Genomic DNA, 27,370 nt, shown 5'->3' with positions numbered 1-27,370 from the left:
AAGTGGGGAAAGAAAGGAAACTAGAAAAAAGGAGGGATAAGTTCGATGAAATTTTTTTCATTCACCAGTTCAAGAATATTTCCTGAATGGCAGTGTATCAAAAATCTGAACCATGTGCTCTGGGTGCATAAAAATGTTTACTAAGCCATGACTCTGTCCTCAACTAAGGAACTGTATTAGACATGTAAGGAAGTATATGCTCAGCTCACAGCTACATGAGTCAATTTATTTTCTCTACTAGGAATTTGGAATTGAGATTCATAAACAGTGAATCTTTATGTACAGCTAGAATGGAGGAGCATATAAAAACTACATATGTGGTAGCCACCCGCTGCTATAAAGGCTGAGTGATTAGAGAAAGCTGGGCTTCAGAGCAAAAATAAAAAAGAAAGAAGAAAGAAGTGCAGGGAATATATTGATGCCCAAGTTTCTGACTGGTTCTAAGCACTCCTGTAGGTACAGCTGTACTATTGCTATTGCTATATGAGACATTCCTATATTTCTGTAGTAAATTCCCTGCTTTTGGCTTAAGCTAGCTCAAATAAATTTTAGTAACATGCAAACCAAGAATCTTAATTCATACAGGGAAATAAGTTTATGTATAAATTAAAAAAAAAAAGACAGAGCAAGGCTGGCAGTGCTAAGTGCTATAAAACAGGTAAAAATCTTATGCTGTGAGATTTCTGAAAAGTGTAGTATTACTACTACTTAAAAAGGCCAAGGGGAAAGATTTTGAGCTGGGCTTTAAGTTAGAATGATAGGTTGGCTCTCTTCTCTAATGGGATCCACTATGGGAAGAAAATGCAAGTCATTTATTTCATAGAATTATCAATAACATTTGTATATTAGTGTGGATGAGAATATCTTGCATACCTTGGCCTTCTATTCTGAAGATAGCTTCTATTACTGGAGCAAAGTCACTAATCATTCATTTATGTATTACACAAATTACTTGTTGAGCATACCCTATGCGTCAGGCACTGTTGTAGGCACCAGGGAGAGAGCAGTGAACAAGTACACCCCTTGTGGAGTTTATTTTCTAGTGGGGATATATCAGAAGTGCGATTTACATTTGTTTTAAGGAATATAACATAATATCCCAGAGCATCTCCCTGTATCGCCTCTTGCTTTTACTTTTCCTTGTTTAATTTTTCCTCTTTGCCTGGGCCATCAAATGTCTTCTTTTAAAAAGCACTAACTGGCCCCTAGGTGGCACTAAAGAACAGTGAGTCCTTCCCAGAGACTAAAGCTATTCCAGTCCATTGACCAAGGGAAGCCAAGGGAAGCCCTTGAAATGGGTAAATATCCTGTTCTAAGTCACTATGTCATGTTGAACCTTTGAGTACCAGATCTCCCAATATTGGGCACTTATACATTCCACACTTTCCGAAATTGAGAAGTCCAAACTGCATCTGAGCTGTCCAGAGCTCTGAATCTCCTGGTGCAGGGTGGGAGGTGGGAGGTGAGGGGTGGGGGGTGGGGGGGAGGAGGAGTGCTGGGGAATAAAAGATCAAAGCAAAAGCAAACTTTACTTTCAGAAGAAATCAAATGCTTCTTTTTATGTTTAATGGAATGCTACAGGTGTTGTTCATCAGAAGTACCTGGGATACAAGCTATTGTTCTTACCCAGCTAATTCTGACATATACTAAAGTTTGAGAATCATATTCAGGGTGTAAGTCAGTTTCAGCTCTTCCATTGACTCATGTACAGCTCTGGGCAAGTCTCTTAATCTGTTTTATTTTCCATAGGTGTAAAGTGAGGATAACTCTTCCACTACCAACTACCATTCTTGTGAAGATGAAATGAAAGAACTTAAGAAAATGCTTCAGAATACATAAACATGTCATTATTATTTTTCTGTATTCAGAAGTTAATGTCTTAAAACTAGTTTTTATAAACTACTAGAAAGTGAAATAAACATGATACTGAAGTGGCTTTTCTGTTATAATAGTAGGTTGTTCCCTTAACCTTTAATTCATACATCTGAGTTGCTGAGATGTAAGATGGTAAGCTGCCTATAATATTTTAAAACATGGGGGAAAACATTACCCAGTGCTGTGCCTACATAATAATGTGGAAAGTGCTTTCAAGTTTTAAAAATGATTTCATATATTTTAATCCTAATTGGAACCCTATGTAGTGGTAAGATTATGAGGCTTTACCACTTTTATACAAGATAGTAAGGAATTTGGGAATTGAGAAACTAACATAAGACCATATAACTTCTATAAAGCAGAACTGAGGCTAAAAGTCAGGTTTTTAGATTTTTGACATTTTCCATTAAAAGATGTCCCATTGAAGGCTTATATTTTTCTGTTTTATCAGTCTGTGGTACAATATTTGGAAGAATTCCTCTGCACTAGCTAGACACTCTGCAATGGTTGCTTCATCTGTACAAAAGACATAATTTAAAGTATAGCCATGCCATGTGCACGCCTGTAGCTTCTACAAATTCAACAAAGTAAGCCAAGAAAAAATACAAAAACATATGTCATGAACAGGTGATTCTGCCCACCAGTGTACTCAATGTACACGCCCTGGAAGAGTGTGAAATGGGAAACATCACATACTTTAAGCATCTCGCCAAGTTGAGTCTGAGCTTAGTATTGAAACAGGTATTTTCAAATACCATGGCCCCTAAAGCACATCACCAAAGTTTATGTGAATGTACCTCCTGTATAAGATGTGGGTCCAGGGTGTGTCCCCTAATCAACCCTTCCTAACTGTGGCCCAATCATTCCATTTTATTTAAATTTCAGTGGAAAGTGCTATTCACTTCTTTAAAAGCAGTTGATCTCACTCAAGTCAAATTTTGTCCTCATGACCACTGAGGGTGAGTAAGGACTAGAATTCAAAATTTTAAATGGAGCCCTATCTGGTTTGGCTCAATGGATAGAGCGTTGGCCTGCAGACTGAAGGGTCCCTGGTTTGATTCTGGTCAAGAGTACCTGTCCAGCTTGAAGGCTCTATCCCCAGTAAGGGGAGTGCAGGAGGCAGCCAATCAATGATTGTCTCTCATCACTGATGTTTCTATCTCTCTCCCTCTCCCTTCATGTCTGAAATCAATAAAAATATATTTTTTAAAAAAAAGAAAAAAAAATTTTAAGTAGAGATGCTGTTAGCCTAAGACATTTAATGCTTTCTTAGTTTTAGTTCATAATTTCATAACTGCTTAGAAAACAGTGGGCATCTGTGTACAGTGATAATAGTGGAAGAGGCTCAACCTAGTCTATGTTGATCTTTTAAAAATGTTTTTAATAATTAAAAGGATTGCTAATACTCACTTTTGGCAAAGATACAGAAAAACAGGTACTCTTTGTTGGTGGGAGTATAAACCCTTTTAGAGGGCAATTTGGCAATATCTATTAAAAATCTACATGTATATACTCCGACCTGAAATTTTCACTTGTGAGAATGCATCCTACAAAATACTTGCATATGTGTAAAGAGATCTCTGTACAAAGATGTTCTCTGGAGCATTTTCAGTAATACTGTAAAACTTCAAAATACCCACTGAGAAGTAACCTCATTAAATAAATAATCTCATAGCCATACCAATGGTTGAAAAGAATGAGGCAGAGCTGTATGTCCTAGATAGTAAATGGAAAAAAAAAGTTACTAAACAGTATAGTGGACATCTGGGGTTTCTTTGTATAGTTCAGTATCCTTTCCCCTTCTTTTAAGTCTCCGCTTTTCCCAAAATGCTATTCCACCCTTTCTGGAATCAGGGATTAAAAGAGTAAGCATATCACCCAATCAAGTTCTCTCTCCTAGAAATCTGAATCGGAAGCAATGAAACACAAATTAAACATGGTTGGAGGAGATACATTCAAAAAATGCTTTGAGCAATGTCCGTTGGCGCTTGCTCTCTGGGTCATGAACGTTGCTTTCCCAGCTTGATTCTTCCTCTTTTCCAGTGTGATTTTCAGCTCTGCCATCTATCTCGTTGTCGTTCCAATAAATTTCTTCCTGTGCTAAATCAACCAGTTTGTTTCTATTGCTTTCAAATCAAATAAACCACTGATAATAATGTAACCTTATTTTTGTAAAGTTCTATATAATATGTGAGAGTTCTATATATATAAGCTTTATGTATGCATACATATGTACAGAAAAAAACTGGAAATATGTGTGCAAATTAATGGTAATTGTCTCAGGGTAGAGATTGGATAGGATGGGAATATCAACTTTGTATTTTTCTCTATTTGTATTTTTTCAATGTTCTTTGATTACTTTTGCAAACAGAAAGAAAAATTGAACATTTTCATGAAGAAGGCTCTGGAATAAGACTAAACAAAAGAAAATCTAAATTCTTAAGAAAAATACCCTCATAGAGCTATTCTTCGCTCAGTTAGTTAGAACTTGATAGTAATGAAGTCATGAATATAGTTTCTATCATTTTGGGGAAATAATTCTCTTCTATAGCTTTTATTGGTAATAACTGTCCCCTTAGCCTCAGATTTCTTCCAAATATGTGTTATTAGAATAACTAATAATTGCCAGATGAAAAGAATCCCAAATATGTTATTTCCAACTGGCTATTGGACTTTTTCATTTAGACTTTTTTTGCCTTCCAACAAACTCAGCATGCCTAGTACTGCATTAATCAGTTTCTTAAAACACCTTTCTAAGCTCTGTTTCCACCCAAATCTGCATTTCCCCAAGTCTTAAACCTTAGAAATAAGTCTGATTCTACCTTCATATTTTCTCTCATATCTTACTGTATGCCAAGTCCTGCTTATTTTATACTTCAAAATATGTTTTAAACCCACCTCTCTTTTGATAGCCATCACCACCATCTTTGTCTATAGCCTATTTCCTACCACCAGATCTCTTTGCTTTCATTAATTCCCTCTAATCCGGTATTTTTCAACCCTTTCCCCCCATTACTGTCCCCATCAGAGCCTTTTTAGATTTCCCCTTCCCTGACCATCTCTGCCCCTAAAATGTAAATACCATAGATATACTGTGTATCTGTTTATGTACTGTGACCCTTCAGAGGGCCTCAAATTGTTGTACTATCTAAGACTCCTCCCCTATAAGAACCATTTCACCCCCCCCCCCCCCGCCCGCCCCTGAGAATTCATGCTCTAATCAAACTGGGCTGATCTCACTATAGTAAAATTTTAGCCATATCACTGCCTGGCTCAAAAATGTTCAGCAGTTTCTCCCTCTTCCAATAAGATGAGAGAACACAGATAAAGAGCCTGAGCCTGGCTCACAATTGTGGTCAATAAGTTTAAGTTTGCACTGCCCTTTTCCTTGCCATTTGAATACTATTGCTCTCCAATTACACCAATTCCCATTAATTGTACCTGAAGTGCTTGTTTCCCTCATGCAGACAAACACTGTTTTTTTGTTTTTACCAAACTTGCTGTTTTTACCAATGTGCTAGCTCATTTGTGAGGTTCCTCTTTGATTATACCAGGTTACAATGATTTCCTATTGAACTTTGTATCTGCAACTGATTCACATTCTCTATTCCTCATCTCAGTGAAAAACATCCCATTCATCCAATTTCCCAGAGTAGAGGGTTTGAAGTCATTTTTGACTCTTCTCTCTTCTAAAATTCTCACACCATTAGGTCCAAATTATTTTTAGTTCTGCTTCAGAAATGTCACTCAGATCTAATCTTCAAGAGCTTATATGAATCTTATAGTATTGGGCTAGGGAAGATATATGCTAATAAAAAAAATCTAACATCTCTCTACCCCCATTGCCTCTTCCAGGTAGAACTGGAGAAGAGCATCCTAGCTGAACTTATTGTACTTGACTTCTGACCATTCCTGCTTACCCTCACACTGATGCACTCATTCCTCAAAATAAAGAAAACTCATTATCACTCCTCTGCTTACAAACTTCTGGCGGCCATGCAACTGCCTTCAGACTAAAATCTAAATGCACTGGCTTAAGAAACAAGGCCCTCCACATTCTGCTTCCAGCTACTCTTGTTCTGATGCTGCAGTCCCCACACCCAGACACTCAGCATCTCATCAATCACTGAATCCTACAAGCTCTTTCTTGACTATATGCCCATGATGCCTCATTTATATGTCTATTACTAGTGCACCTAATATGTTCTATTGTAATTAGTCTGTTACATGTCTGTTTCACCTCTGAGACTTAGGGCTACTTGAAGGCAAGGAGGACAGCTTCTCGGAAGCCCTGGTGTCTCCAGCGCGGCTTGGCACAGAGGAGGCGCTCCCTAAGTGCTGGATGACTGAATGAGTGAACTTGACTGTAGAGCATCGTGTTGTTTTTTAAGTGTTTGATGTAGAGTCACAAAAACACAGGTTTGTGAAAAGCAGGCTGAAAGCAAGTTATTTTACTTCTTTTGATCCTCCAATGCATGATATGGCTTGTAATGAGTGTTCAATAAAACTTTATAACATTTATTTGGAAAAAGTTGATTTCTTGTTCTGTAAATGGGCTTTCGCTTATCAGTGATAAATTCATTCCCTGGCTCTTTGTGTACCTACTTTGTGTCAAGGTCCTATGCTAAAGACTAGACAGAGCAAGGGGCTTGCTGTCCCATAAGTAAATGACAATAGTTAGGAACATAAATACCTCCCGAATGTTCTGCTGCTCCACCTCGTGCCGCTTGATCATTATTTTCCGTTTGAAGAAACGACAGTTTTTGTCGTAGTACAGTCTCTGCTGAGTGAGAAGGTGGGCTTCCTCTTCGGCCTGTGTGTGCTGCAAATTTTCTTTATGCTTGGATATCCTCTCTTGCTTTTCTTTCTTGGGTGTGCTATGATCCTCATTCATCTCCTTCACAAGAAAAAAAAGGGGGGGGGGACCATGCCAGTCTCATCAGCCAGAGAAATTATAATAGTTTATTGCAATGGTAGATTGAATTATTTGGAAAGCAAATGAAAATGTAAACACAGCCTGACTTGATGTTGCCCCCTTCCCCCAAACACACACATACACCTTTTAAAATCAATTAATTGAATATTAAGTGAGAGGAAGACTTGTTAGTTTCCAAGTCTCTGACTTCTCAACTGTCAGAAATTATTTGTTCACTCATCAATCAAATACATATTTACTGAGTTCCCATAATGTGATAGGCACTGTGCAAGGCATGAGGATACAATGGTGAACAAAAGAACATGGTATCTATCATCATGGAGCTTTCCAGTCTAGAATAAAAAATGAAACAAAGAACCCTATGAACTAAAAATGACTGTGATGACTGCTTTGAAGGTGAGTTCTTGGTTCTACAAGAATGTTTAACAGAAACTATTGAACCTCGGTAACAACTGCGCTAAAATTTGAAAAATCATAGGCATTGATCATTCAAAAGGAAAGGGAAGAATACTCTGGGTAGAGGAAACAGCATATGCAAAACCATTAGGGTGAGTTAACTGAAACATGGTATGTGTATGGTCAAGGAACTGAAAGGCCAGAGTGTGGTAGAGTGTTACATGAGATGAGGCTGGACAGACAGGCAGGACCGTTAGGTTAGAGGCCTTACAGGCTGAGTTAAGGATCTTTAGTATAGGAGAAATGGATTTCATATGGTGGTGGTGGGTTATTATAATGAGATGCATTTCAAGAAGATGACTAGCTGTTATGTGGAAAACAGAATAAAGAAGGCAAGAGTGTGTCCATGGAGACAGCTAGGAGACTAGTGCAAAGGTCCAGATGAGAGATGACAGAAACTTGAACAAAGGAGGTGGGGAAAAGACCCAGAGAAGTAGACAGGTTTTAAAGACAGGAGGTATCTCTGCAAATGTCACTCATTTGAATTTTAGGGAAAAACAGTCTTCATTTGGGATTATAAGCCACTTATATTTTCAAAAGGACAAAAATCATTAGTATTTCAGCCCATAATGGTAAAGAGAAGAAAACAGTGAATCGGAACAGTTAAGAAGATGTTAATCTATGGGGAAAGTAAGATGACCACTTTTAGGGAAAGCACAGTATACTCTTCTTTGTTCATACTGTTCCTATGGACAAGCTTGACCTATAATATTTGGTTAACTACTCAGTGAAATCCCCTTTAATTGCTAACACTTGTTTTATTTAAAGTTTTGTGATGCAACAGGCATCACACAGTATTTAGGTTATTTTTGTGCTTAGTCAATAAGTCCTTGTAAATCAACTTTCCTGTTATAATGAAGGCTTACGTGAAATATTAGCATCAACAAGAGCATGTGCTGTTTCCAGCATGGAGTAGGCTGGGATCACAACAGGAAGCTGGTGACTCACTTCTTAATGCCATAACTTTACTACTAGGGTTAGCATTAACCACCACATTGCACACCCAAATTCATATATATTCATAAAAATTCTCTCCAAAATCAAGAATAAATTATTTCTGGACCACCCATCATTTTGTATTACCCATGCCCCTGGTATCTATCTGTAGTGGGGATCATGGAGATTGTTTTATCATTTCAAGGACAATTCCTTTAAGTATACCAACATCTAAATATACATGTCACTTTAAACAGTGTGAACCAATCTTTACTTCATAAGGAGTAATACTAGCTTTGCACAGAAAGGCTTAGTGAGGCTATCTCAAATTGGGTTTAGGCCCATTTTTCTTCATGAGCGCATTGAGTGACTTGTAAGTTCAGGCCTGTAGCCTCCTGCACTCATAAATCTGAGCATGGTGGACCCCAAACAGTCTTATGTCTGAAGACTGAGTGGGGACTCTTGAATGTTGTTCTGTGGCAGAATCTTCTAAAGGCAGAACTCATGCAATCTCCAAATGCCTTACTATTACAAGAGCTCAAAATGGTGGCTGCGGTCATATTGTATGGCCTCCAGAGCATGAGTAAACATACGGCGTTAGAAATAAGAAGACATTTGCAGCTGAGAAAATTTCTTACTTAAAAATCAAGGTGATCTCTGTGATCCAGAAACATCCTTCTATTGTGATGTAATAATTATGCTTAAGCAATAACTAAGAGAAAATGGAGAGAATGTGAACCTTCATAGTTGGACTACTTTTCTCCACAGCCTGGCTTTCTAGACTTTTCGGTGTCAGAGGTTCTTCCTATTCAGGCAGCGTGGAGCCACTGCAAGTGTCTGTGAGGCCCAGCAATTACCAGCGGCGCATCTGGCTGGGACCAAAGATCCCGAGGGCCCACCCCAAAGCACTTGCTTTCACTTTCCAGTTGAAAAAAGAAATGGAGAGGAACCTTGCTAAGACTCTTACTGTTACCTAGAATCTGAGCTCAAATGAATGATTTCATATACTAGAACAATGCCCATGTTGAATTTTATTAAACCTTCATACACGAGTACAGTGATGGCGAACCTTTTGAGCTCCGTGTGTCAGCATTTTGAAAAACCCTAACTTAACTCTGGTGCCGTGTCACATATAGAAATTTTTTGATATTTGCAACCACAGTAAAACAAAGATTTATATTTTTGATATTTATTTTATATATTTAAATGCCATTTAACAAAGAAAAATCAACCAAAACAATGAGTTCACGTGTCACCTCTGACACGCGTGTCATAGGTTCGCCATCACTGCACTAGTAATTGACAAATAAGAAATCCTAAGTCTCAGGAGAAGGAAAGTCTATGGAACTGGAGGCGATTTACTTGTAAGTACTGGTAAAAGGAGAGCTGAAGAAATTTGAGCTTTCAGGTCCCTCTGAGGCCACACTAGTGGTCTTCAACCAAACATTCAAGAATTAATCATTCACTTATCAAATATTAACATGTACTAGACACAGGGATACTAAAAACACACACAACATGGGCAACAAAACATCTAGAACAACAATTACTACTACAAAGCAGTCATGGTCTCTACCTATATCACTTACTGGCCAACAGGCCAGTAGGGAAAGTAGCTCAAAGAATCACTAAAAGAAAATGTATAATTGAAAGCTAGTGTCATGAAACCAAAGGCACCTGCCCTGGTCAAGGCAGTCAGGAAAGGCTACCCTGAGGAAGTGATATTTAAGTTAAGGTACTAATAAATGATCCTAAATCTTACAAGGAGGAGGAATAAAAATAAACAGCAGAATTACAGTCAGGGAGGGATTGAGGGTGAGGCGTGTGGAGAGCATCCTGATGGAAGAAACACTATGAACAAAGACCTTGGGGAAGAGTAGAGTTTAATACACTTGAGGAACCAAAAGGTGACTGTTGTGGCAGGAGCGGTGAAGTGTCGGGGGTGGGGTAAGCAGGTGGGGAGAACACTGCTGTGAAGTGAGACTGGAGGAGAGGCTGATAGTAGACCATGTGGGGACTTCTAGTATTTTGATCTATATTAAGAGCAATGGGAAGCCAGTAAATATTAAAACCATGAAGTGATATGACTAGACTTATGGTTTGAAAAGATCACTCTGTCTGAAGTGTGGAGAAGTGAGCAAGATGGTTTAGAGTTAGAACAAATGGTTCATGAAGTGTGGTGCCTGGACCCCCAGTATCAGCATCACTTGGGAACTTGTTAGAAATGCGGATTTCAAATTCCACTCCAGACCCATTGAATCAGAAAATCTACGAGTGGATTAGTAATCTGTTTTAATAAGCATTTCAGATGATTCTACTGTAAAGTTTGAGAATCAATGGGTTAGACTACATATTGATCACAATGTATGATGAATTAATTTTAAGTTCTAACCATTCTAATGGCAAATTGGTGACTATAAATATTGGTATTCTTACCTCTTTTATTTTTTCCTTACAAATCTTATACTGCTTCTTCTGACTTTCTAAGAAAGTTGTCAAATCTTTCTTCTGCTGGGCCAAGATCTGTTGCTGGAACTTCTTCTCATCTGCTGCAGCTACCTTTGCCTGCAAAAATACCAAATATGATCTTGGATGACTTGTTCTTCACACAGAATTTAGCCATATATATTCTCTAATGCAGGGGTGGGCAAACTTTTTGACTCGAGGGCCACAATGGGTTCTTAAACTGGACCGGAGGGCCGGAACAAAAGCATGGATGGAGTGTTTGTGTGAACTAATATAAATTCAAAGTAAACATCATTACATAAAAGGGTACGGTCTTTTTTTTTTTTTTTTAAGTTTCATTCATTTCAAATGGGCCGGATCCGGCCCGCGGGCCATAGTTTGTCCACGGCTGCTCTAATGCATTGAAAGAATCCATAAATGCTGAATAATGTAATTTTTGAACAAATTATTAATTAAAAACAAAATAAGGAAATTTCTATTCTGATTTCCCTGTATCTTCAATAAACATTTTATGGGAAAAATATGAAGGAAAACCATAAACACATACACGAAAATATATGGGATGAATGGTAAACTAATAATAATTATATTAAATTATAAATTTTTTTTCATATTGTTGACAGCTGAAGGGTTATATTATAAAGATAGATAAACATAACTGGTCAGTTTTATTCCAAGAATCTAACTTTAATTGATTAATTATTGCAACTATCAGATCTCACATCTAATATACTGATGACATTTGATTTCTTAGTTACCTGCCAGAATTCACAACAGTTAGACACCAGGACATTTGGGGGCGTCTTAGTGGATTGAATGCCAAACAAATAAAAGATAACCCAATAAATATTGGTTCCTGAGAGTGAACAAATCTAAATTTTAGGGAACCATTCAATGAAGCACTTATGTAGATAAGGTGCTTAAGAATCATGCTTCATGGTTCTTTTTTATATATCTTATCTGATGTTTAGCATCCATGAACAACCATTCTTCCACTATGAATGATTCTCCCCACATATCTACCAAGTCAAATTTCCAAGAAAGAATCTGACTGGTTTATTTAATCAACATCCATGAGACCTCATGGATGGATAGCTGTTGGTGGAATGCTTCTTCTATAATTCTATATTTTCCTTTCATGTAGCTAGAGAGAGAGAGTCTAATTACTCAAATACCCTGGCATCCTGTCCCCAGTCACTTCATCCCCAGGGAACACATGTTCACCCTGCTTTTCCACACTTTGTAAATCTTATGGGAGGTGCCAGAGAAGGCAACTCATTTAGTACTACTAGGGCCTGGGTAGGCAGGCCTGGCTAATTTTGTTCAGTAGGATTAGGCCCATCTTTCTTCACATATAAATCACTTCTCCCATCTAACATTTATCAGCAATAAAGGTGATAATTTTGACTTTCTGCCTTACCCATCCCTCTGTTTTGAAAATTAGTTAGAATCAGGATGGGGAAGATAAAATGTTCTCTAGAATATTCAAACAATAGCCAGACTAATTACTTGCTACAATTAGTCAGGTGCCCATCCAGAGTCCAATCAGCTGTAGGCAAGGATTATCACCAGCAAAAGGGACTATTTGTAGAGAAATTTTCCTTTGAAGAGGACTGTAGGTGTGGTAGGCACCGTCCAAGTTTCCATAGGTTAGAAGCATCTTTCGTGTGTGTGTGTGTGTGTGTATGTGTGTTTTAATTTTACCCAGGCCAACAGCAAAGGATTGATGCTCAGAATATATCTGAATAGACAAGAACATGGTACGCACCTTTAGTTACTATATTAACTTTTTAAAAATATTTTTTATTGATTTTTTACAGAGAGGAAGGGAGAGGGATAGAGAGTTAGAAACATCGATGAGAGAGAAACATCGATCAGCTGCCTCCTGCACACTCCCTACTGGGGATGTGCCCGCAACCAAGGTACATGCCCTTGACTGGAATCAAACCTGGAACCCTTGAGTCTGCAGGCCAATGCTCTATCCACTGAGCCAAACCGGTTAGGGCTACTATATTAACTTTTAAGATAATTTTAAGTAGCCCCATAAAACCATCCCTACTCCCTCACCAAAGGAATACTGTTCCTTTATCACCAAAAATCACACCCCTCTTGTCTCCTGCTAACTGGCTGGAACAGGCTTGGCAAGACCATGGCACGAAAGCATGCATACACATACTGACCTCCTTTTCTATGATAGCCACTTGCTTCTTGGCCAGCTTCTCCAGCTCGATGGACGAGTTGTTGGCATGCGTCTCCACCTCCTTCTGTAGCTTGAGGCGGTGCTCGTCCATCTCAGCCTTCAGCTTGTTCTCCAGGGCGATCAGCTGCTTCTGGTGCTGGCGCCGCATCCGCTTATATCCTGACATCTGTTCCCGCAACTCGTTCTCCTGCTCATGCTCATGGATCTGCCGTGTAACCTGATTTGGGTTGGGAAACAGAACTCAGATAACCAGGTTCATGAAAGGCAAACTTTCAGGCAAAGGAGAAGAACCCTCTGGCATAGTTTTATTTACGTACTATTTCCTGAACACTTACCTGTACCAGGCACTGTGCTGGATGCTCTTCATATACTTTATCTCTAATCCTAAAAACCATCTCACTCACTCATCCATTTTATTCATCTATGTGGTTGACTAATGTTACCACCCCGAGTTTGTAGACGAAAAAAAATTGAGACTTGTGGGGAATTTATTTATTCATTTGGCCAAAATAGATTTACACGTTTTTAATATATCATTATATACAAGAGGTGAGCAAAAGCAGGTTTACAGTTGTGAGTAACATCCTTTTGCGTTAATGAAGTTGTTGTAATAATCATAACCTGCATGTCTTTTTCTATACAAACAACTGTAAACCTACTTTTGCCCGCTTCTGTATATGCTCAAGGTCACGTAGCTAATAAGGAGTGGGGCTGGGATTCAGACCCATTTCTGTCTGATTCCAGACTAATGCTATTTCCACTACACCCGGGCTTCTCGCCCTTGGCACGACTCACATGGACCTGGATAGTTCTTTGTTGTGGGGGCTGTCCTGTGCATTGTAGGATGTTTGGCAGCATCTCTGGCTTACCCACTGGAGTCCAGCAGCACCTCCCAAGTCAAGACAATTAAAAAATGTCTCCAGACATTGCCAAATGTCTCCTGGCCAGAGTAGGGGTGGGGGTAGGGGCATCTCAATCCCTCTGACTGAGAACCACTGCACCATATCATACTGCTGGGCTGTTTGTTAAGGATTATGTCTCGAACAGTCATAGGAATCTTGAATATCCTTTAAAAAATAGTTAGAACAAGACTGATTTCCTATTCTTAATATGAATTGAGAGAAAGAGAAAGAACTCTCTCCCTTAAATCTTCAGAAGAGATGCTAACAAATTACAATACATCTACTTGCTGTCCTAAAGAGAAAAATGACATTTCTATGATTTTTTGGACGGCCACTATTCTCATTAGTTTTTCCTTAACCCATTCACAAGTGAATGGCCAACAAACTGAACATTGCAAATGTGAATTTTGATATCTCGTTTCTATTTAACCTATTCTGATTTTTCAGTCCTTCCTTCAATTTATCACCCCTCGTTATTTTCCTGTCAGATTCTCTGTCACTTCCTTCTCTTGTATTTATTTTAGAAAAAAAATTATAACTTTAGTTTTGTTTTTCACTAAGCAATTTAGTCATTCCTATGTACTATTAGCCACTTCTTCTCAATCTAAACCTCAAACAAGTTTTACTGGAAATTTTCATGCTGCTAGTACTTCTGTCTACTATTTTCAGTTTATGGGTCAAAGTGTATTTTGTACAAAGAACAGTCTGTTTCTCTACTCTTTTTAGAAGGTGTCCCTGCATATTAGACTGAGTCCTCACTATCAAGAGTGCAGTTCTGTAACTGGATAGTATTATCAAAGTACACATTAAACATTAGCCGAACTTTGAAACCTTTCTAGCTGAAACTAATGCTCGGTTTCATATTCATTTCTTTTTTCTAAAGGACAATCCTCTCTAAAGTATGAGGAATAAGAGCAGACAATATTTCAAGACCAAAAAAGGAATATCATCACCAAAGAGGCACCTAACACTCTAGAGATTATTAATAATCTTTTTTGTTATCACAATTATATATTTTCTAATGGACTTATTTCATAATAAAGTTAGAAATAGTTTGAAATATATGTGTATATTTCACTTCATGTTTGTGCCTTCCTGAAGTTCAACTGTAGGGATTAAAAACAATTCCAATCAACAGAAAGGATACCATTTAGTCCTTTCTGAACTCACTTGTTTTTCAGACAAATGTGGCAATAAAATGTCTGTTTAAGGGTAATGCGTTTCAGAGATGATTTATCTGTGTACTTTTTCCCGCCTTATTTTAGTATTCCTTCTTTAATCAGATTTCCAAAGGCGAGGCATGGCACACTCTAAAGCTATTGAAACTTGCCAGCAGAATGTTAGACTGGTTTGTGGTCAATAAAATAAAATATGGCCATTTCCCTAAACCAGATGGCCTAAAGATAAAACAGAAATGACTTGTGTCAAGAACATTTTCTATCCTAATTGGTGGGTGAGTCCCTGTGAAAAGGGTGGTCCTACTGCAAACCAGATCATACAATTATGTGGCAGAAACAAATTACAAAGCTCAACATGCTAGCATTGTATAGCATTAAATTCCAGGAGAAACACTTTGCTTTTAAATGCTTCCCATGATTTGAAAAATCTCCTTCTTAAATTCCTACCATCACCTTCCATTTATACAACTAACTTTCTGAGTTACAAAGTCATTGTCTTTTTAGACACAGATAGTGTTACATTTCCATGTTTAAGCTAGATAGATGACTGTAAATAAAAGTATAACCAGATGTTTCATTTGTAAAGTCTAACATAAAATTTATTTTTTAAAATGTTACCTAGAGTTATGTATGCCTGTGCATTTTTTTACCACTTTATTTTTTAAATATAATTCTTTATTGTTGAAAGCATTACATATGCCCCCTTTACCCACATTGTCCTCTCCCAGCCTGCCCCGCCCCCCAATGCCTGTGCATTTTAAGTTTAAACCTCAGGTCTTATGAATAAACTATTTTGTCAATAAAATAAAAAAAGCTCATAATTTTTATTATACTTTATGCTTTAAGATGTGTTTCTCATGAAATTTACCTCTTTAATTTTTATAAAGCCTGGAATTTGAGCTAAGATCCTATAGCTCTGAAATTGCCTGCGGAAATTCATATCACCAAAGAAGAAATGAATGAAATTTTCAGTTTTGAGGTAATGAAGGAAATCAACACCCCAAACAATCAAAACTGAAGAGAGTGGTAAATCCAAGTAATAAATTGAATAAGTCTGAAAATGAAAGAAGGTTATAGAAATGTAGGGACTGTCTCACTCATTTATGGATAATAAAGACCATTATAAACTGATGAACAAAAAAAGATACAGAGGCAGAGCAGCATCGAACAGACTGTCAAACTACAGCGGGAAGGCCAGGAGGGTTGGTGGGGAGGCGGGTAAGAGATCAACCGAAGGACTTGTATGCATGCATATAAGCATAACCAATGGACACAAGACACCAGGGGGGTAGGGGAGGCCGGGGGAATGTCAAGGGGTTGGGGAAAGGAGACATATGTAATACTCTTTGTAATACTTTAAGCAATAAAACAAAATAAAAAAAAAAGAAAGAAAGAAATGTAGGGACTGTAGTTTTCACAATCCTGAACTCAAATATGTGATCAACTAAAAGTGAACAGTTTCATCTTGCACACACAGTAGGTGGCTTGGAGGCAAATCTCATCCCATCCCTTACTATGTAACTGAACTTGGGCAAATTACTTAAGTCAGTTTTCATATGTAAAGAGGAACCACCCCTATGATGAGATCACTGATAAGATAACACTTGTGTCTAGCAAGGTGTCTGACCCTTAGGAAATGTTCAGTAGATGCTGGTTCCCTTCCTTCTCCTGCCAGCCTCCGAGTAATCTGTCTCTTTTTCCCTCCACTATGCATTTCTGGTCATGGGGACATAGGTCAGAAGTGGGTCAAAGAGAAAAGGCAAGTTGAACAATAAAACTGTACTTGTATCCAGGTTGTGGATTATAAGGATGTATAATTTCTGAACTGTTAACTATTCATATACCTGGAATAATATGAAAAAACAAAAACAAAACAAACAAACAAAAACCCATAAAGGAAGACAACATTTTTCAGAAAGTTTTTATAGCCATTCCATTCTACCTGGTTTAATTCCAGCAAAACGTGGACTTACAACACACCACATCACCCAAAGTGTACTATATGCCTACCAAGTACAGGACATTGCACTAGAAGGCTAATGAGCAACTTACTGAACACAAAAGAGGAGCATGGTGGCTGATAATGTTACCCTCTTAAGAGATCAAAGCCAACTCATAGGATTAATTATATGTAAGAATCAAAATAATGCTTATAATAAAACTGGCTACCATCGGAACTTAGAACAAATGAAATATAGCCAATTCTTAAAAAGAATATAGTGAGTACATTTTGGCATTAGAATGTTGACATCTCACTCTTTAGAATACCTAGGGGAAAAACATTTTATGTTCATGGGAAAAGTAACAGGCAATTCTGACTTATGCAGAAAAACTGACATGAAGAACTTTGAAATGCACACTTATAAATCCAAATTCTGATGTGGAAACAGGGCTGAAAGAGACTTCATTCATTCATTTGTCCATTCATTCATTCAATATTCATTTATTAAAAGTCTTGGGTCATGTGGGATAGGCATACAGATTAGACAATACAAGAAAAATGGTATCAGTAATGATCTTAGTGAGATTAAGAAGCCAACAAAAAGGAAAGGGGAGATATGCAATATTTTGCTAAGCATCCTCTGATACACTGTCCAGGAAGAGAACACCTTTTCAAGCATTTAGAAACAGAAGAGTGGGGTTCAGGAGAGGTGAAACAGTAGCATTTATTGCTGCGGCTCTAATACTTTTATGCTTGTCTATCAAACTCATTCAGGTACCCAATTTCACAATTAGCTGAATAATCAGATTGCATTTTTAAAAATCCAAATGAAGACTCCATTTGTATATGAGTTTTTCAACTGAATCTGTAAAACCAATGTCAAATAATCTATATTTGCTTAGATAGAATAATAACTACTTTCTCTTACATACTTTCCTGGAGCTTAGAAACTAAGAGTTGTAGGTCCTTCTCCCTAATGTGTATTCTAATATAAATTCACCTGTGTGGTAGCATTCCAGTGAGAATTCCTTCATGAGACCAAAAGCTGAACTGTCTGATAGCTATGGTCTTGGTGCTCTTTATATTAACATCTACTATGGGAACAGCCAATGACCCAGGGCATTAGGAAATTTTTAGAAAAAAATGACATCAGATGTAACATCAGCTGAAACACTCTCATGGGTCACTAATCTAATTAAAATATTAGGATCTCCATTCACCAACAATAAAAACTCAAAAGGCAGGTGTCAAAGGCCCAACAAGTCAGTAATTTTGAAGAACTATATAAACTATTCCCTTTTCCAGATAACGAATCAGCCAGATAGGAACTTTCTTACAGAAGAAGAAGAAAGGATAAAATTTAAAAGATTCCATGAAATGCCCTTACTTTTCCTAATTTTTTAAAATAAGGTCAATAACCTTTCCCTGAAATGATTATTATTACATATATAGTTCTAAAGTTTCCTTAAGGTTTCCTCTGGTATCAAGGTTCGCAGTCCTTGTTTTTCCTTCGTTAGAAATGCAATTGTTCAGGGTGCGTAATAAAAATCTCAGTTTTAAGGTGCCAAATTAATAAAAAAACATCCAGCAGTAAAACCTATAGTCCATAGGCTTCATATACCTGTCAAGGACCCCATTCAAAAGCACAATATAGAAAGAAATGCTCAGGGGAAAACCACAGAGCTAGGATTCTTTTAGGTATGTAGAAGAGATAGGCTGATAAAACAAATTTGAGGAACCATAATTTATTTTTTCAATTTGCAAGTCTGTTTAAAACATTTACATACCACTTATTTATCTAGTAATTGAAAAGCTCATTTCTAAATTTCTCTCTTTTGCTGCTCACTTTTGGATCACTCTGTGGCTTATTACCACTTCTACTAGAAGACTGTAAAGAAAGAGTAAAACCAAAATCAATCAATATACTATTGTTACCAATTATAAGAAATGAAGAGAGGGTTCAACAATGATTTGTTTGTTATACTAGACCTTCATTTCCCCATGATTTTACTCTTACTTTTATGTCATTTAAGTAATTTTAGTCCTTTTTCATTTGGGTTGGGATCCATGAAAAATGGATAAGATTCATAATATATTTTTAAAACTTAGAGTATTCTTTTTGATATTCCAGTGTCCTAATTTATATATTCTGATTTAAATTAGTCTTTAAAATAATATAATTGGTAGTAGAACTGAAGTACTTGGTAATATACATTGAAATATCCATGCCAATACTTAGACTGTCCAAAACGGGATGTGGAATCATACCACTTTTCCCTTCAATTATTTTTTTTCTCTCTCTAAAAACCACTAGATACAAATACCACTAAACTCTGATAAACTCCCATCAATCCCACTGTGATTCCAAAAAACATTACATTTGAAGAGGGTTTTCCACAAAACAAAACAAAGCAAAACAAAAAAACCCAACTTACTTTGTGGCTACAGCAACAGCCTATTAGCTACTCTTTTTAACTTAATATAGGGGCAGGGGCCTTTTAGCAAATCAAAAGTCCACCAGAGAGACAGATCCCAGCTGTTCTCAGGAGGGGCACTATGAAGCCTGTAGAAGTCAGAAGGGTTCCTGAGGACATTGCCCACAGCCCTGAGGTGGCCTAGTAGGGAAGCAGCTTTCATTTTCCACAGAGAGGGAGACTGTGATGGCTGATGTACACAGAGCAGCGCCGGGTGAGCTCACAAATGCAAGCGTAAGATCATCCTGGCATGGCAGTAGTAGTATCTTACTTACTAGGAGGTAGGAGAGGTCATGAATATATGATGTGGGAATGAGGGTGTGGCAAGTGAGAAGAGAAGATCAGAGAACCTGCCCTCGAGAGGGGAAATCCACTTGGCATAATGTCTGCTTCACATTCAAAACCTGCTTATGGTGCTCTGATTCTCAGTGGTTGTTCATCTTTTTCCTCTCATTTCAACATGAACAGGTCTGAATAAAGGTTACAAGTCTCAAAAGAGTCGGTGGTAAGTAGTAACATTCCATAAATACCATATTTCTTCATTTGTCAGATATCGTGGCATGAAGATATTTATTATTAAATATTTCATGCTTTATTTAGACTCAGAAGCATGTTTTTAAGGTGCTTAACAATCACTAGCAAATACATAGTGGACATTTTAAGATCTCCATTACACAGTATAGCATTCGTTTAAAATGAAAAATTGTTCATTAAAGAGATTACAAAGAACTTCTATACAAAGAAACTTACAAACAGGCTTATTATTTATAAGGAGTCTACATTAAATTGCTTGCTTTTAAATAGCAGCAGGCATAGCAATATGTGGGTACTTTAAGTCCCATTTTCCTTATATTTGGGTTTTTAAAGATTATAATCCATTATTAAATCCAAAGATAATCGAAGCCTCTTAAAGACTTGAGAAATAAAAGGCAAATCAGGTTTAAAAAATAGGACAAGAAAAATAATCATTTCTGGGTCGGCCTTGGATGATGTCATCATAGGTTCTAAATGTAATAGCCAGGCAGTGTACACTAAGTCTTCCTGCACATGTAACCTCTAACATCAATTTGGGCAAAACAACTAATATTTCAATAATTTTTTGGCCGAGAAATGAGATTCAGAAGCAAAAGATTAAAGAGAGTTTAGAGTGCCAAGGATGAAACGATATGAGAGAGTGTGTGTGTGTGTGTGTGTGTGTGTGTGTGTGTGTGTGTGTGAACGCGCACGCGCACGCGCTGGGGACCAAGGGGAGGAGGCATGAAAACTAACTCTTCCAGCACACACCCCTTTTGCTACTACAAGGGCATCCAGCAATCACATTTGCAATAGTAAAAATGCTGAAGGATCCTACAGTATTTTTTCTTCCACAACCATCCCTATCCTCTCCTACAAAGCCCTTCTTGCTTTATTGGTGCCGGGAAATTCTTCAGGGGTTAAATGGGGAAGTGCAGCCACTACCATTGTTGCAATAAATAAATGAATGAACCAGAACGAACCAGCAATCCATCCCTAGGAAGCAAGTTATCTTATTTTCTACAATTATACACAGTAGCTGGCAACCATATATTTGAAAAAATTGTGTTTTACCTTTTGATATCTGTGTATACATTATTGATATACATGAATCTATATAAAAAGAAGCTTAGTGCCCTGCATACACATACATCAAATCCCTCTAAAATATTTTTAGCATTATTATTTTATTGAAAAGACAGTTTTTTAAAAATTAGATATAATAGCAATTTCATCTTAAAGGCCTTTTATTTTGCACATACAACATATATAAATACACACACACACACACACACACACACACAAAGGTTCCCCCCCACCCCCCATGCCGTAGACAATGCTAAAATATCTGAGATCAGGTTGCTATGCCAACAGATTTTTTCTAAAATGAATAAAATTATTAGGAGGGAGAAAACATTCTTGACTCCTTTCCTCCCATCCATGAAGCCGAGAGAGGCTCAGGGAGGGCGAGAGGCTGCCAGATGGGGAGGAGGGGAAGGAAGGGAAGGTGAGTAGAGGGGTGTTTGCTTACCAAAGATGCTGATTTGATCGTGGCAAAGCGCTCTCTGTTCCGGTAGTGGAGGGCCTGGCTCTGAACTGACTGGGTAGGCCGTGGCTCAGGCCTGGGATCGCCGTGGCCCGCCTCATCCCTTATGAATACATGATCCTGCAGAAATGGATAAAAACAAGGAGAAAGTCCAGCTGTGCTCTTTCCTCGCCGGCTGCCTCTCTCTCACCCCTCTTTCTGCACAAGCACTGCTGTTTGAAATGCATAGTTTAGCTCTCTGCTAGTCCCCGCAGCTCCCACGGTACAAAATGAATAAGCAACACATTGCAGCCTTCAGTTAGGAATGTCAGCTGATCGCTAGTGGGATGCCTTCTGAATCCCTGGCAGGCTTTTTCTTTACCTCCAGAATCACATATATGCAAAAGAAAAAAAGAATAGAAAAAACAATGCAATGTACAGACTCCTTAGAACAGTTTGTTTAAAACGCTGTAACCAAATAATTCCTTTAAAAATGTCATGTCCATGTCTAGCAAGGAGGATGCTGGTTGCTTTTAACATAAAAGCGAGCCTCCGCCTCATTCCCTTGAAAGATCTGCTTTCTCAATTTAATTTTATTTGCGCTCTGTTCGGTAGGATCATCGTTCTGCCTAGAACCAGTGTAGGCTTGTGCTGAACTGCCTCTCTATCTTGTGCTGAGAAGATTCGGCAGTCACTGAGGGATCCTGCTTTCCAGTCATGATCGTACACAGTTCTAGCACCTTCTCTCTACAGCTTCTGAAAGGATTTTTTTTTTTTTTTTAGATTTAAAGAGACAGGCATACAATTTTAACCAAATGATAGTTTCACAAATTCTTCCTCAACTCAGTCTGGGTATGCTCACCAGTGTGAGAGAAGCTGGAATTTAATGCCCTTGACTGATTTAATCAAGCCCATGCTTCTTGATAGGCAAAAGTGATTAGTCTTATTGTAACGCCCAGTGAGAAATAACACTCCCTGGAAGGGCAGCAATGGATGTTTCTTAAATGCAACTGAGATGACTTTTAAAGGGGAAAATGCTTCCAAAGGGTGATGTGTCTCTCCATAAAAGATGGAGTGGTCAGTCAGTAAGTAGGTCTGACCCTGCAGAAAAGAAGAGACTATAATAATTAATAGCTCAAAAACATGTACAACCATGGGGGATTTTTAAATAGTACATGCTCAGGATAGTGAAGGAGAAATTAATTCTCTTATTTCCCTAAGGGTTTAGGAGGAACCATTTGTGAAAATTCAGTTTTGCATTTTGCCCATGACTACTTGAATTTTTTTTTAATAATTGCCCTTTCCTTCATTAGCAAATAAAATTAAAGGTTTAGAAAATATAAAATTTTATTATATACTCTAAAATGTTGATAAGTCAAAACACATATATTCCTTGAGGGACATTAAATTTTACATCTACGTTTTTATGTAAAAGCCAAGAGCCAAGATTAAATTTATCATTGGGCTGCTTTTCTTTATCCTTTTATAAATTTAGAATGCTTCAGAATGTTGGGATGGTAGCTCCCATTATATCTATATTTAGAGATTTTTTTTCAATTTACTGTATTGTGATCTATTTAAAAAAAATAATTAAGGGACCCTAAATGCCGTTGAGGGCACATATATCAAATTTAAGGGATGTTCTACTATGCTACTGTGCCATAAGATAGCCACTAGCCACATAGATATTTAAATTAAGTTAAAATGTAAAAATTCAGTTCTTAAGTCACACCAGCTATGTTTCAGGGAGACACTAATTATGGCTACCATATTGAATGGTGCAGATATCATTTCCATCACTGCAAAAAGTACTGTTAGTGCTGAAGATTAAAAATGCATTTAACCCATATTTTTCAATTTTGTAAAATAAATAGGTCAGTTAAATTTTTTCAATGTTATTTTCTGGGAAACCTAAACTCTTATTTCACAGGGAAAAGATTAGGTGTGGGACTGAAATTTATGCACTAAATTTAGGTTCTAGAGAGAAAGCCACCATTCATGTTGCTGAATATTCATTAACAAATTACATTTACCTCCAAAATTGATCTTTCTTAATATTGCAGTACCAGAAAAGCAAGAAGCTTTTAAATGCCAGCAACCAGAAGAGAGAGACTAGGTAGAGGCCTGAGGACTCAGTTTTTGGTGAGGATTAGTTAGGTAACATTAAGTGCATCGACTGAGATCTCAAATGATGTGGCAGCCATTGTTTCAAATTGTTATGACTTGATTTACAGTGATAACCAGTGACACTAGAATCCACACTCCTCACATAATAAAATAAAACAAAACAAATTTATGTGCAAATATGTATAATTTTAATATTATTACTTTAATTTCTCTCATAAAAATGAACACGTTTGAATTAGGATCCAGCTTATCAAATTAAAAGTCACATTCTATTAGCTAAGTTTTTAAACTCAAGGATCTTGGAATACACTGGACAAATTAAAACTTAAAATCATAGTGATTTTGGTTGACACATAGCTAATTAAATAACCCAGTAAGGTCTATTTTTAAAATAATGCTATTTTAGAAGTTAGTCTGAAGAATACGTATAAAATTTTAATATACTTTAAATATAATGCTGTTTCTTTACTTACTACCCTTATTTTTTCATTTAAAAAAGAGATTTTAATTTTCCATAGCAGTTTCATAACAGATGACCAACATTAAGGTATGCAAGAGAACCCAAAATGGGACAAACGAGTAGGTATTTATTTCAAGTACATAGGAAAGTAAATTTTAAAATAGTCAATTCCTTTGCATAAAACAAGTTCAAAACTCTGAAGACAACTTAAATAATGAATCCACTGAGAAGCAAGTATGAGCAAATTAAACTATCAACTTCACCAGGATATACTGTCTGTTGGTTATTGTCCCTTTAAGCAGCAAGCAGTCCCTTTGAAAATGACTATACTTGGCTCCCAGTTTCTGAATTAAACACATTTTAAGGCTAATAGTGGAAAAGGTCAGTTTGCTATTTTATGCAGTTAGGCACCTGTGAAGATTATTTACAAATGATGGGAGGGCCATCTTCTTTGATGTTGAAAAATGATTTTAGAATATGAAGAACAATTATCATGTTCTACTTTACCAAGACAAAATAGCCCTGGCCAGTGTGGCTCAGTTGGTTGGAGTGTTGTCCCATACACTGAAAGGTTGTGGGTTCGATTCCCGGTTAGGGCACATACCTAGATGCAGGTTTCGCGGTAAGGGCGTGTATAGGAGTAAACCGATCAATGCTTCTCTCTCTCTAAAATAATAATAATAATTTTAAAAAACCCATATCTTTGTCCTGATTTGTTTGGCTCAGTTGGTAGAGTGTCGGCCTGCAGACTCAAGGGTCCCAGGTTTGATTCCAGTCAAGGGCATGTACCTTGGTTGCGGGCACATACCCAGTAGGTAGTGTGCAGGAGGCAGCTGATTGATGTTTCTCTCTCATCGATGTTTCTGGCTCTCTATCCCTCTCCCTTCCTCTCTGTAAAAAATCAAAAAAATATATTTAAAAAAACACCATATCCTTGGGTGATTTTAATTGTTTTCAAATCAATTAAAAAATATTGCTTAAAAATATAAAATATATATCTTGGTTATAATTTATCTTTAAAACATTATCATCCGGGAACAAACAAACTAGCTTTTTGAAATACCAATATGATCTGGGGCCAGTTTTAAGTAAATCTATGTTAACTTGGTAAATTTATAACATTCTTTCATCATAAGTAATAAAACTTCTTCAGATTAAAAAACAAGCTGGTGTAATATCTGTTCCAAAACTTCAGTCAAAAGAATTGAACTTTTATACAACATAGTGAAGTATGTGAAACATGAGGCACGCACTTTTTACTATTATACCCTGGACAAGGGGCTTTACTTTTAGTTAGAAGTTTTCTCTCAGTGTCTGAATAGTTATGCTTCCAAATTGAAGATTTATGGCGTAGCCCCTTGTTTAGAGCTTAACTCAAAATTAATTCTAGAAATCACTCCTATCAACTCTAAGTTTTGGATATGCCTTTATCACACTACTCAACACATTTACTTATCTGTCTATGCAAGAAATTGTGGGAGTTTTGAAGGTAGAGGAAACGTGGTTTGAAAAATCTCAGTCACTCTAGCACCTAGCATATTGGTTGATTACTAGGTATTCAGTAAATGTTTGCTGGATAAGTAAGCTCTAGAATATAGGCCTGAGATGTTAGAAAAATGGCATTTTCTCTTATATTATTTAACAAAATTCAAATCTGTATTTCACAAAAACCTGTCACTCTATACTCCAAGAAAGTTGTAAAATAGTCACTCTCACACACACGCGCGCGCATGCGCGCGCACACACACACACACACACCTTTACATGGGGGGGGGGGGACTTAAAAATGGCTTTTATCTGGTGACAAGAAACCTTTCTATAGATTCCAACACTTTTCATGCTGTGGAGAAAGGATCAGCAAACCCACCATCTCTCTTTTGTTTTGTTCATTTCAAAATTATTAAATTACTGCCTAAGCAGGTATAGCTGTCAAAACCTGGGGATAGAGGAAGGGGAGAAGTTGAGAAAGAATACCTTAAGCTGGAAGGATAGCCATTAGGGAGAAAAATGACTAGCAGAACGCTGAGGATACAGATGTTACTATAGAGAGGGGGTTTGCAGAGGGATCGGTTTAAGAAACGTTACCTTCATATGTTAATTTACTTTTACTTTGCCAAATGTGAGTTGAAAAGTCAAAGAACCTACCCTGCTCTTCAGCAAAAATAATAGGAAAGGCCACTGAAGCAAGGGAAAATTAAACTAGAACATCCTATTCCCTCGAGGATATTTCTTTTTTTTTCTTCTTCCACGAAATTGGTCAGAGCTGTTCTTTTTTTAAAGAAGGGGGAAAAATGACTAATAAGAAGGGCCAAGTAAACCTTTAGGAGTTAGGATAGAATGATTTTAGAAATAATCGCTGAAAGGGGGCTATGATGACTAGAGTTCTTTAGGGATATCTAAAATAATGAATAAATGCAGAAAAACTTTTAATATATTAAAATGTAATGAGCTATATGAATAGAAGGCAGCAGCAGGCAAAGATAACTAATTTTAGACTTTAACAAAATAAAGTATACCTTTTAGTTGACAAATTCAGAAAACAGACTTTGTTGCTCTCTCTATTCCCACTTAAAATAGTGGCTTAGACTTTGCTGCTTAGGATGCTATTAAAATCTGTTTGCTACTGCTATATACACAGTGATTTTAAGGAGTAGAGTGGAGGCTCAGAAGCAGGTTAGGTGATAGCCAAAAACTAACCTGGATTAAAACTTTGCACTGTAACCGCTTGTGAATAATCAAGAATTAGGGTGCAGAGTTGTGTCCTATAAAAGTTCACAAAACATTCATTGAGTGCTTACTATGTGACAGACACTGCTGGGCAGTAGGTGATGAGAGAGGTCCTGCCAGTCGGGAGAAATGGTACTATTCTTGTTATTGGAAAAAGCAGTATGGCAACACTAGCCAGGGGAAAATAAGTAAGTGCCTCAAGTTAATTTTGTCAGAATATACTTTTAGATTTATCAAGTCATTCTTGCTCAAAAGGAAGATTTGATTAGGATCCTTTCAGGGCCTGGGAAAGACCAGAGTAGAGGCAAAGACTGGAGAGGAAGAAGTAACCTGAAATTCTGATGTCAGAGGAAATTTTCAATGTCCCACTTTACATTTTTGGGGCTTAATCTGAGACAGAACTGTCCTGCTAAAATCAGGGCATCTTTACAGAGCAGTTAATTGCAAGTCACACTCTTACTAGGTATATGTGGCCTTTAAAAGTTTACTTCCTAGCTTGGCTGGTGTGGCTCAGTTGTTGAGTATTGACCTATGAACCAGGAGGTCATGGTGGTCATTCCTGGTCAGGGCACATGCCTGGGTTGTGGGCTTGATTCCCAGCAGGGGGCATGCAGGAGGCAGCCAATCAATGATTCTCTCATCATTGATGTATC

General features: G+C 37.4%; 1 protein-coding gene across 6 annotated transcripts in view; it reads right to left on the bottom strand.

The window, feature by feature from the left end:
- The window catches only part of TAOK3 (TAO kinase 3), a 161,759-nt gene that overhangs the window by 12,293 nt on the left and 122,096 nt on the right, over window positions 1–27,370 (bottom strand). For all 6 annotated transcript variants that reach the window (XM_059676638.1, XM_059676643.1, XM_059676642.1 and 3 more), the window contains 4 exons: window positions 21,410–21,544; window positions 12,850–13,086; window positions 10,640–10,768; window positions 6,569–6,772 (listed from right to left, as the gene is read on the bottom strand). In XM_059676638.1, coding sequence (XP_059532621.1) covers window positions 6,569–6,772; window positions 10,640–10,768; window positions 12,850–13,086; window positions 21,410–21,544 — 705 coding nt within the window. The remainder of the gene's footprint in view (window positions 1–6,568; window positions 6,773–10,639; window positions 10,769–12,849; window positions 13,087–21,409; window positions 21,545–27,370) is intronic.

Source organism: Myotis daubentonii, chromosome 19 (assembly GCF_963259705.1).
Source record: "Myotis daubentonii chromosome 19, mMyoDau2.1, whole genome shotgun sequence".
Classification (NCBI taxonomy): Eukaryota; Metazoa; Chordata; class Mammalia; order Chiroptera; family Vespertilionidae; genus Myotis; species Myotis daubentonii.
The sequence above is the reverse complement of the archived record's forward strand: the minus strand, read 5'-3'. Positions and strand labels throughout refer to the sequence as shown.